At 52.5% G+C, this 12,183-nt stretch overlaps 1 protein-coding gene across 11 annotated transcripts in view; it reads left to right on the top strand.

Moving 5' to 3' along the window:
• The window catches only part of CD6 (CD6 molecule), a 45,010-nt gene that overhangs the window by 18,809 nt on the left and 14,018 nt on the right, over positions 1 to 12,183 (top strand). For 10 of the 11 annotated variants that reach the window (XM_064492300.1, XM_064492299.1, XM_064492298.1 and 7 more), the window contains exons 2-6: positions 6,442 to 6,510; positions 7,395 to 7,745; positions 8,350 to 8,661; positions 9,372 to 9,674; positions 10,876 to 10,941. In XM_064492300.1, coding sequence (XP_064348370.1) covers positions 6,442 to 6,510; positions 7,395 to 7,745; positions 8,350 to 8,661; positions 9,372 to 9,674; positions 10,876 to 10,941 — 1,101 coding nt within the window. The remainder of the gene's footprint in view (positions 1 to 6,441; positions 6,511 to 7,394; positions 7,746 to 8,349; positions 8,662 to 9,371; positions 9,675 to 10,875; positions 10,942 to 12,183) is intronic. The other variant, XM_064492301.1, reaches the window with a different exon arrangement.

The raw sequence follows: 12,183 nt of genomic DNA, 5'->3' as shown, positions 1-12,183 counted from the left end.
GACTCATCTCACAGCTTTCTGGATAATGTTGCTCACATGCCCTCATTATCTTGAGCAGAAGAGAAAGGGGGGCAGATCCGGAAATCAAACATAACCCAAAGCCAGCGGTGTTCCTTTGAGTTTCCTTTCACTGGAGATTATGATTTGTCTTTTCCCCTGCCTTGGTTTGGTGATGGAAAGGAGGGGAATTCAGTCTGGCATTCAGGGAGGATGTCATGCAGGTGAACCTCCTCTGCCATGTGACATGGTGACAAAAGATAGTTACAAAGTTGGATTTCTCTGGCCTGGGTGACGGGGGTCCTTTGAGGGTGGGACTCTTGAAGTCTTGGCCATCACCTTTCTCTGTTAATCATGGGCTGCCTTAGCTCAAGCTGCTGTAGCAAAACACCATAGACTAGGTGGCTTAAACAACAAACATTTGTTTCTCCCAGTTGTAGAAGCTAAGAAGTCCAAGATCAAGGTGCCAGCAGCTTCGGGGTCTGGTCCAGGTCCTCCTCCTGGTTCTCAGACTGCCGCCTTATTGCTTGTCCTCATTTGTTGGAGAGAGAGGTCTTATGTCTCTTGTTCCTTTCTCCCACGATGAGGGCCCCACCATCGCATCCTCGTCTAATTCTCTCTCAAAGCCCCCACTTCCTCTGGCCGTCACAGTGGGGATGAGGGCTTCAACATATAGACGTTAGGAAAACACCAGCTTTCAGTTCACAGCCTGTGTGTTGAGTTTTCTCTGTGTCCCCAAGCCCTTCCTAGGTATGATGCGAGAGAATGAAAACAAACAAGCAAAAATCCTGTAAAATCAATTAAATAAGCCTAACACACCGAGTTGCTGACTTTCTCTTGGGTACCAAGGAGAGAGAAGTCGGCCCAACCTTCCTGGGCTTGGAAAGTCCCCAGTGGGTGCAGCCGGGTCTCCTCACCGTTGCCGATCACCTCTGGGAGTGAGGACCATGCTGTCCAACCTAGCCCCCAGGAGAGCCTCGGTCTCTGTAGCAAAATAAACTCAGCCCAACGGGGAGTCATAGCCTCTCCAAGTCCCTTCAAAGGCAGGACACAGCTGCTCCCTCTGAATCAAGTCGTAAGTTACTGGTGTGATCAGTGCTATGTTTCTTTCCAATTTTCATGGACTTACAGGTTGTTTTTTCCTTTCCAGTTGTTTTATCAATTGCGCTCCATCAACAACCTCAAGGGACTCTTTTGAAGAAAACCCTTCACTGTAGTCCCAGCATCCTCCCGCTCAGGGCTCCTCCCCCTAAACTCCCTGGGTCTACAAGTCGTGGGCCCTTCTTTTTCAAGTAACCCATTTCTCCTCTGGCCCCAGCATTGAAATAAGGGGGCTCAGGTGGCACTGGGGAGGGAGAGCTGAGCGGGGAGGGTCGGGGCAGCTCAGGGCTGGGCTGCCAGACGACATCCGGTCCTCCTTGTGGGGGCGGATGTCATCCCCGCCCTGGGGCAGGACGCTTTCCTCTTTGCTGCACCTCCTTAGAGTCAGGGGCCCTTTTGGGGAACTGGTCCCTGGGGCTTGAGGGCTGAATTGTGTCACCCTTGCTGGGTGGGCTGTCTAAGTTCAGGGCTGGCTGAGCATCGCAGAGTTGGAAGTAGTTAGGAGAACCACCTAGACAGTCAGAGCTCCCTGCCCTTCGCCCTTGGCGTGATCACTGAAGCAGAAACTGGGATGCTAGATTCCAAACCAGGAAAGTGGGGTGGTTAAGCATGCAGGCTTTGGAACCAGACAGCCTGGGTTCAAATCCCAGCTCTGCCATTTCCTAGCTGAATCCTCTTGGGCAAATTATGAAACTTTGTTGCACCTTAATTCCTCCACTTTGCGGGCTTGTTGTGAGAATGAAATCAGTTAACTCATCTAAAGTATTTCAGAAGGACCTGGTGTGTAAATGGACTGAATAAAATGTCAGCTATATCGCTGAGCATGCCAGGAGGTTTGTGGAGGGCACTTGGCATGTCTTGGGACCTCGCCTTTCCCCATCAGTGCAATGGGAAGAATCACAGTGTCCTTCCTTTATCTCCCTGCATTTTGGACCCAGGATGCCCAAGATGGGTAATGGCTCTCATCAGTGTGGTTAGAAATAGAACACTAGGCACCCACCTGGCTGTCCCCCGGACGTCCACTTGCAGAAGGAATGGCAGCCCAGCACCCACCCACTTACATTCAAGGCCAGGGACCAGTGGATATTTCTGGACAGCTCCCCGAACCAGCTCTGCCTCCTTTGAATGTCTAGGGCCTAACCTAGAGCCTGGGGGGCAGGACTTCCTTGATTCAATTAGCCCTTGTCATTCTCACTCAGGGCACGAAAGGCTGATCCGTGTGAACTCTATCGTGGTGGTCTCCAGGCCAGCAGGTGCACCCTGCTCCCAAAGCTTGGAGGGCACTGCAGTCCCCGGGGGCCTGACCCCAGTCCTGGAGAGGGGCATACCCCACTCCTGCCCCAGAGCAGCAACGGGGTCAGCTGGGAAGACCATTGCACTGGGAGTCCGTGGGCCTCAGTGTACCCATGTGAGGCTTAGAATCGAGTGGGCCTGACTGGCCATTAGACAGCTCATAAAGAAAATAACTACATAATTGCCTGTGGCTAGGGCTACAGTGGAAAAGCCAAAGGTGCCGTGGAGGCTAGAAGAGGCATTGAACTTGGGCTCCTTCTGGGCCTGGGAGACCTTCAGAAGTTCAAAGCCAGGCAGGGGTGGGGCAGGTGCTGGAGGGGAGAGAGAACTGTGTATCTTCTTCCTATTACTTATCATCCCATCATAGGCCCTGACATCCTCAAAAACTCTTTGTACAGATTTATTTATTTACTTCTTTAGGCAAATATTTTGTAACGTGTTGGTATGTTTTTCTAACCGATCCCCAATCCCTTTTAGACAATTCAGTTGTTTCCAGTTTGTTTTGTTTTTTTTTTTTCCTATTAGAAACAACGTGTCCGCAGGCCTTTTGTCTAACAGCACAGCACTGAGGGCCTCTCGCCGGGCACTTGTTGCTCCCATTTTACAGAAGGGCTTCATTTCTAGTATACCTATTTTTACAATTGCCCTCTGTTTTAGGCAAGCAGTACAAAAAGCCCGTTTAGGTTTTTATATTTTCTCGTTTTTTGCATGTTTACCTCTGTACCTTGTCTTATGTAAATGGAATCATACAGATGATTTTTCTAAGTACAGCCTTTTATCTTTTCCTTTCATCTCTCGTTTCCTCTCTCTCTCTCCCTTCTCACTCCTCCCACTGGCGTGACTCACCCCCCAGGACCAGTAACATAATTTGCAGGGCCCTGTGCAATATGAAAATGCAGGACCCCTTGTTCCAAAATCATTAAGAATTTCCATTCGGAGACAGCAGAGCATTAAACCAAGTCTGGGACCCTTCCAAGTGCAGCGTCTTATGATGTACAGGTCACACACCCATGGAGCTGGCTCTTCTCTGTCCTTCCACTGAAGCCCACCTTTTTAATTTACTCATTTTCATAACCTGCCCTGCGTTCCTCCACACTTTCCTCCACGTTCACATAATCATACCAGATCACAGGAGGGGTTTTTTGGGGCCATCGTTTTACAAAAGTTGTATCCTATTATATTTCCTTCTCCGCATCTTGCTTCTTTACTCAACACAGCATGGGAATCCCTCCAATTGGTATGAGTCTGGTTCATTCTTTATAAAGGCTCCATAAGATGCTATGCTGTAAATGGACCATCTTTATCCAGCAATTTCCCCAACAGATGGGCATTCACTCTCCTTCGAATTGTTGGCTATTCAAAAAAACTGTCATGAATATTTTTACATTCAGACATCTAAGTGTTGTAAAGTGAATTCACAGGACAGGGTAAAGATTCCTTTTCAGATAGATTTATTGCAGCCAAAAAAGTGAATCAAATGTAATGATGTGAAGCACACGGCCAGGCAAGGGCAGTAACAATGCCTAGGAAGTGCCTATCCTGGACTGGGCCTTCCATGAACTGAGGCCTGGATGGAAGGAGGGTAAGAGGTAACTTCTGCTTTTGTTCCTGCAGCACAGAAGTCAAAACACAAAAGCCAGGCTCCCTGGTTGGGATGGGGTATAGGAAAATGCCCGTGACCCAGAAGACAAACCCTTGAGTGGATCTGGCCTCGGCGACAGTTGTCCCTGGAGCTGGTGGCTCCTGCTCGCTGTTTCGTTCAGTCAGTCAATCAACAAACACTGTGTTGGGCACCCTGGGGGACACGGGGCTGACCCAGCCTCTGGCCCTTCCCTCCAGGGTTTTCTGGTCAGACAGAAACATGTGTGTCTTTGTGCATGAGAAATGGTTTCTCAGACCTAGAGAGAGGTGTCCAGAAGTGAGCTAGAGCCCCCCACATATGCACATGCAGTCACAACCACACACACACTTATACACAAAGACATATCACAATCACACACATGCACTGCACCAGCATCCCAATCCTCCCATCTCCCCGGCCTCCCCCGACCCAGCTTACATAGAAATAATGAGGGCTACACCAGAGCATGGGGACCACTGCTGTGGGAGCTGGGATCTGAAATCCTAACTTGGGGGCATCTGAATTCTTGCTCTGAATATAACATTAGCCGCAGAGTTTGTGCTCTGAATTCTGAGACATTTCCCCTTCAGGGGGTCAGGCTGGGCAGCCAACCAGGGAGTTGGTCAGGACAGGCAATTAAAGGCCTGATTATCTCTGTCTGGGTGATGGAGTAGCCCAGCCGGGTGCTTGTAGGAGAGCAGTGTCTGCAGAGTGTGTGTGTATGTGTGCGTGCATGTGTGTTTACTCATGCTTGTGCAGGTGTAAGTCCATGGAATATTCTCAGGTAAGGCTAAGAATGTGCAACAGTCATGCCTGAATCTTCAGCCCCTGTATCAGTCAGGCCAGGCCGGGCTAGGCTGCAATTAACAAGTACATCTCAAAATCTTCATAGCTTAATATTGTAAAGGTTCACTTCTTACACAAAATCAAGTAGGGTCAGCATTCCTCTCCATCTTGCATCTGGAACCCAGGGCCTCTAATCTGGCCACAACAGAGCAGAAAGAGATAGAGGAGGCTTAATGCCTCTCACCTCCCTTGGCCTGACAGTGGGCACCTGTCCTTCTGCCCAGACATCAATGGCCCCAACCTAAGTGCAGGAGAGATGCAGAAGTGTAGAGGAGCTACTTTGTGAGCACCGTGGTCCCAGCCATATCCCTCCTTTTTGTGCTTTTGAAAATTGGAATATCCCTGCCCTGCATGGAGCTGATTCCTTGGAGACAGTTCAAATCCTGGCCCCACCACTTGCTACCTGGATGGCCTCAGGCCACGTATCAGTCAGGGTCCCAAAAGGACACAGATGGCACACTCAAAATTGGAGTTTGAAGGGGTCTTATTTAGAAAAGGTCTATTTAGAAAGGATAATGCAGTAACAAGGAGCTCAGAGCAGCTGAGCTGTCACCCCTCTGGGCCAGAGGAGACAAGACCAGGAAGCGATCATTGAGGCCCAGAAGGAGAAAGTCAAGGAGCGGGGACCCCCGGAGAGGAGCGATGACCTTCAGATGAGGGACATGGCCTGCCCAAAGGATCACACCAGGAAAGAGCCGAGGGGGATAAACACCAAGACTTCACTCTCTTCCCTTCCTCCTCTCTCTGCTGGGGTTCCCCATTGGCTGAGCCCAGCAGAAGCCAAAGGGCCCCAGAAGATGTTGATTTAGTCCAAACAGGTCAGCCTTCCAGGGCAAAATGGATAGAGACTCTGGGGACAAATGGACACTATCTGGCTTAGGCAATTGATTTCTATTCTTTTGGCTTCCCTTTCCTAATTTCTAAAAAATGAAAGCTAATACCTACCTCCTTGTGTCATTGAAGGAAAAAGGAATAATACATGCAATGGCCAGGCATAGAATCGGTCCTCTGTAAACATTAGTTCCTCAGTGTCTGAAAGCACTTTGCAGCCCAATGGTTTCCAGCCCAGGAGGTGTCCATTACCCTAAAGTCTGACATGAATTTCTCCAACAAATTTTCCAAACAAAAAAATATTTTTCTTAATAATTAATCCCATTTCTAGCTTCTTCTATATGTGAGATATTTTACAGGTATTGTCTTCTCTTAGCCTCACAACACTTTCCTAAGTGTTATTGCCAACAAATCGGGACTCTGGCTGAGAGCGCTTAGTAACCCTTCTGTGGTCACTCAGCCAGTAGGTGGACCTGGCCCCAAAGCCACGATCATTCCTTTCTGCTCTTCTCTGATTTCTGAGGATGTGCACACAATTAGTAGATGAAGTGGAGGATGCTGTAGCTCCCAAGCTTGAGAATTTCTCTACCTCGAAGGGAGATAAGTGCACCCAAGGTCAAGGACTGGGTCTTACCAGAGGCCCCATATGGCCACAGAAGGCTCCAGAAAGTGCCCCCAGCCCTGCAAGCCACCTCTGTGCCCTCCACGCCTGAGCTCACTCACCCATCACGGCTGTTGCTGGTTAATTGCAGGTCACCCATCTCCGTCCCCCTCTGACCAGCGTGATACCAGCAGCACAGAGAGCCCGCCTTTGGAGCCAGGTGAGGAGACAGTCTTCCTGGGGTCCACAGTCAGCTTTCTGAGACCAAGCAGGTGGTCTTCTGGGGTGATGGGAAAGGGAAATGGGTTTTTATGGTACCGAGGAGGCTCCCAAACTCCAGACAACACTTCTCCTTCTTGACCCAATGCCAGAAGCTCCACTGCTAGATTCACTTTGAGATCTTTGAGCTACCAGCTTTGAGAGGCCACTGATAAAAATTTACATACACGTGGGCAAAATGTCCAGCGAGCATTTTAAGAGGATTTGTTGAGAATAAGCTAAAGAACTCTTGGTGGAGGTGGTGGGGTTCCACCAGGTGGGTATTTTATTAACTCAACAGATATTTAAGAGCCAAGCTGCGCCCTAGCACTAGAGATGCCGTCCTGGGGGAAAATAGGAGGTGGCTCCCCAAGGAGGGGCTCTGGGGCAGGGGGCACCAACATCCACTGAAGTAGTGCATCCTCAAACCCATTACCAACCCCATATCCAACCTCCAAGTTTCCGAGGTCTCGATGCTACCTCCACGGTAGCACCCTGAGAAAAACAGAGGGGCCTGAGAGGGGAAGTATGCCCTCTTTCACACAAGGGTGCCTCTGGAGGCAGAGGCAAGAGAGAAGAGTTTGTAGGGACTGGACACCCAAGCCTAACCCATCCTAACCTCTAGTCACCTTTAGCCCTACCTTCTCCTGACTCTAAGGAGGACCAGAGGTTCCAGGCATGAGCCAGCCCAGCTCCATTTTGCAGACTAGAACATATGGTCCAAGGTCATGCAGCAGCAAATCAGGAGCGGAGGCTTTGGCAGCTGCCCGCCCCACTCTCATCCCTGGGATCGGCAGAATCCGAATCTGCATCCGCTGAGGCTCAGCTGGTGTCTGGTGCTTCCAGGGGAGCGACTTGGGGTCCGCCTGGTGAACGGAAGCAGCCGCTGTAGCGGGACGGTGGAGGTCAGGCTCAGGTCGTCCTGGGAGCCCGCCTGCGGCGCGCTCTGGAGCCGCACGGCCGCGGAGGCCTTGTGCAGCTTGCTGGACTGCGGAGGGGCGCAGGGGCCGGAACCACCCTTCCTGCCGACTCCGGAGCTGCCACCTGGTCCAGCCGCAGGCAACGCCAGCGGGGCCCCGAACGCCACGCGGGCCGTGGCGCCCGCCATCCTGTGCAGCGGTGCCAAGTGGCAGCTCTGCACCGTGGCGGAGCACCCGTGCAGCAGCGACGGGAGGCCGGCCCAGGTCACCTGTACAGGTACGAGCGGACAAACCCGCGCCCGCCGCCGGGCCCTGCCTGTCTGACCTCCCAGGCCTTCCCTCCTGTCCCCAGCTCTGGTTGGACCTAAGCCTCGCCCTCCAGACTACTACCCCTACCCACCACCAACGCAAATGCAACTGGTCCCCACACTGAAGGGCTGCAGCGCCCCTAAGCCACCCCCGGTACATAAATACTTCAGGTTCCCAGGGTCCCTTAGAGCTCCCCAGTCCCTAGACCTGCTCCTCAGGCCCCGCCCGCCAGATCCCTAAGCCCCACCCACTGGTCGGAGGCTCTGCCTACCACAGCCCTGAGAGGATTCCTCAGTTCCCCCCGCCAGGGTACTAGCCCCTCCCACCGGCTCCAAGCCCCGCCCACAGGTATCTGGCACCTTCCCTGGTCCCTAGTGCTGACCAGGTCCTCATCGCTGCCCCCAGGTCACCAGCCCTGACAGAGTTCCCCAGTCTTGCCCACTCAGTTATCAGCCACTCTTACTGGGTCCACAACCTCAGGCATAACTCTCCTGCCCGGTCCTGACCATTCTCCTGCCCCCTCCCTTCTCCTTCTTTCTCCCCCATCCACAAACTCCTTCTCCCATCCCCAGAAAATCGCGATTTGAGATTAGTGGGTGGTGGCAGCTCGTGCGCGGGCCGCGTGGAGATGCTGGAGCACGGCCAGTGGGGTTCGGTGTGTGACGACACGTGGGACCTGGAGGATGCCCACGTGGTTTGCCGGCAGCTGAGCTGCGGCTGGGCAGTCGAGGCCCTGCCCGGCTTGCACTTCGCCCCTGGCCAAGGACCCATCCACCGCGACCAAGTGAACTGCTCCGGGTCAGAGGACTACCTTTGGGACTGCCTGGGGCTGCCGGGAAACGGCTACTGTGGCCACAAGGAGGACGCTGGCGTGGTGTGCTCAGGTAGGTCAGTGGGTGACGCTGAATCACGATGATTCAGCACTTACTGTAGGCCTACTGGGCGCCAGGCCTGCCGTGAGTGCTGGAGAGATGGTCCCTGCCCGTGGGAGGTCACAGTCCGAGAAGGACGATGAGATTCAGACAAATCCAGGAGAGATAAATGCCTAAGAAAGGAAGTCAGGTGGAGTTAAGAGGCAGCAGGCAATCCAGAGCCAGAGGGTTAAGGCTGCCCACTTCCTGGAGTAGGTGGCATTTGAGGTCAGGCTCTTTCTGAGTGGGAGTTGGTCACCAGGTTCAGAGCAGCAAGGGGAGATGCAGGTGGGGAGGTTGGGAGGAGGTTGTCAGCAGTTCAAATGAGGACAGGAAGCTCTGGTCCAGCCAGTGCTTCTCTTAATGTGCCCAGGAATGGGAGGGAGGCAGGTCTTGTTCAGTGTATGTTCCGATTCAGTAAGTCTGAGGCAGGGCTTGACGTTTTGCATTTCTAACAAGATCCCAGGTGATACTGAAGCTGCTGGTCCGAGGACCACACTTTGAGCTGCAGGGTCAGCCAGAGCAGATGCTCAGATGAGAGGGGGATGCAGAGGCGGGAGGGAGAGGACACAAGAGCTGGACGTGATTGGCTGTGGGGATTTTGCATTTTGGGGTCGGGGCTAGTGGGGGTTTCCCCCAAAGGATCCTGACCTGACTCTGCACCCCTCCTACCCACCCTGCAGAGCACCAGTCCTGGCGCCTGACCGGGGGCGCTGATGCCTGCGAGGGGCAGGTGGAGGTATACTTCCGAGGGGTCTGGAACACAGTATGTGACAGCACGTGGTACTCACCGGAGGCCAAGGTGCTCTGCCAGGATTTGGGCTGTGGGACTGTGGCCCAGGTGCCCAAGGGGCTGCCCCACTCCCTGGCGGGCAAGATGTACTACTCATGCGAGGGATGGGAGCCCACCCTCTCCAACTGCTCCTGGCGGTACAACAACTCCAACCTCTGCAGCCAATCGCAGGCAGCCAGGGTCCTCTGCTCAGGTATCCCTCCTCCCCTCCCCCCTGCTCCCCCGATCCCCAGATCTGGACTAGGAATGCCACCTGAATCCACAGCCTAAGAACTCACAGGCCAAGGACCACAGCTTGAGCTAGGTCAGGAATGGCAAATACTGGCATAAGAGGGACCATTGCCCTTACCATGGCCAGCAGACATTGCTAATTAATCGGGGCATTCTTTTCCCCAGATCAGCCCCAGAATCATGAGTCAAATCTTTATTGAGGCGTTGTTATATGCTAAGCAGTGTTTCCTGTTGACTGGAACTGGCTCAGAAGATGAAACCAATTTGCAATCCCAGGGCTGATGATCATCGTAAAAATAACATTAGGAGACACTAATAGTATCAGTGACGGTGTCTGGAGCCCTAATCAGATGCCAGGCATTGCTGGGCACTCACTATATATTTCATTTGAGCTTCACATCTGCTCTATGAATTGGGTTTGACTGGGTTTCACCAAATCTAAGATGGCACTGATTATAAGTCACGCTATTATTATTTTATGTACCATAAGGGACAAAAATGCTGCCAAAATAAACTCTTGACATGCCATCAATTGTAATAATGGATGTCATGATCCCGATTTCAGAGGTGTTAAAATGTGAGAGAGCATTAGACCTGAACAGAGTGTTAGCGATGCTTTAGAATTCAGGTACACCAGGCTTTCAATTCCAGCTCTGCTGATTACCAGCTGGGAGGCTTTTGTCTCATGAATATGTGGATGCTGACACGAGGCACTTCACAGGGTAGCCAGGAAACCAGATAATATTCACCAAGGGATGTTGGAAGCCCCATCCCTTACCTGTCAAATGATTATGATTATGATGAGAATGTCAGCTTCCCACCTCCTGAGGCAGGTGTGACGAACAAACCCAGTAATGGATAGAAAAGGGAAATATTTGTGGGCTATAGCAGAATGTATCTATAACATATACTATATAACAGCAAGAAGGGCTAATTCTTTTATTAACCCTTTATTCTAACCAAAAACCTCCCCAGCAATTCACCCATGAGATCCTCCTTCTGTGGGGTGTGGGAAAAGCAGGTTTCCTCAGCCAGGAGCCCCAATAGGAATGCACCCCCAGTTCCAGGCCACTTGTCTGTCCTGTCCAGTTTCTAGCACAAGGTCTTGCCACAGCAGGTGCTCAGGCACGTGTGCTGAGTGAATAAGCGGTGCTTTCTGACAGGTGCTCGGAGTCTGCTCAATCTGTCTACTCCCGAAGTCCCTGCAAGTTTTCAGCCAGTCACTGTGGGTGAGTGTCTCTGGGGACACAGTTTTTCAGAGGCTTTGGTGCATGAGTGCATTTGCGTGTACCAGTGCGTGTGTACGTGTGCGTGCATGTGTCTGTGGGAGGGGTCTGATGTTTTGTCCCCCATCCCCCGCCTTCAGACAATGGCCTTGCCTCCCCCTACCGCCCCTGGGGCTCTCTGGGCGCTTTGTGCTTCTCCACCTCCCCTGCCTATGTGATGTCAGCTTCACAGCTCCCTTAATCGTGGTATTTCATGGACCGGAGTCCCCTCCCCACTCTCCATGAGCTCTGGTCCGGTTGGGCAGGAGGATGGAGCTGGAGAGAGCCAGAGCTGTTCTGTTACTGGCCAGGTGGTGGGAACGCCGAGGGTAACAGCCATTGTGTTTATAAAGCTTGGGGCACTGGCCCAGCACTTTATAGTCATGATTTCCCAACCCTTTTATCCTCCCGGCAGGCAGCCGTGTGAGGGAGGTCTTCCCATAACCCTTACACAGAGGAAGAAGCTTACAGGCTCAGAGGGAAGTGACCACCAGCGAGTGTTGGCTGGAATTTGCATGCAAGGCTCTGAACTCCAGATCCACGCTTGGTCTGTCTGCTGGTTGTGTGGAGCCTGGCCGTCTTTGTGGTAGACTCGTGGTGCCCAGCTCCCAGCTGGGCCACTGCCTCACTGCATGATGCTGGGCAGCTCTCATCCTCTCTAAGCCTCAGATCCCTTGACTATGAAAGGGGGGTGATAATCCTAGCACTTTCCTCCCAGCGTTGTTGTGAGTCTCCTGTGAATTCACTTTTATAAAGCCCTTAGAGCAGGGCTTTGTACACAGTAAGCACTGTCTGGGCTTCAGTGATTCTTATTTATTAATTATTTGGTCCAGGCAAGGAGCCCCTTGGCAACCCTGGGACACCCACAGGGACCTGCCCAGATTCACAGGCTGTACGCCTCCTGGCTCCCTTCTTATAGAGGATGGATGGCTTGGGGGCGGAACAGAGGGGGACGAAGTCCTGCCAGAGAACCTGGCAATGGATGAGGTCCCAGAGAGGGAATGAAATGCTGGGGACCACGCAGTCTGTGGGGTAAGATCTCGCCAGGACCCACACCCCGTCGCCTCGAATGTGCTCTCTTCCTGAGGTCAGGGCGGGGAGCCACACCATCCTCAGAAGAGCAAAGAGAGACCCAGTGTCCAAGGATCACACTCCAGCCTTTGGCCCAGCAGCCCCTCCCTTGGGCCCTGATCCCCTGGTCTCCCC

The sequence above is a fragment of the Camelus dromedarius genome, chromosome 12 (genome assembly GCF_036321535.1).
Source record: "Camelus dromedarius isolate mCamDro1 chromosome 12, mCamDro1.pat, whole genome shotgun sequence".
NCBI lineage: Eukaryota > Metazoa > Chordata > Mammalia > Artiodactyla > Camelidae > Camelus > Camelus dromedarius.
The sequence above is the reverse complement of the archived record's forward strand: the minus strand, read 5'-3'. Positions and strand labels throughout refer to the sequence as shown.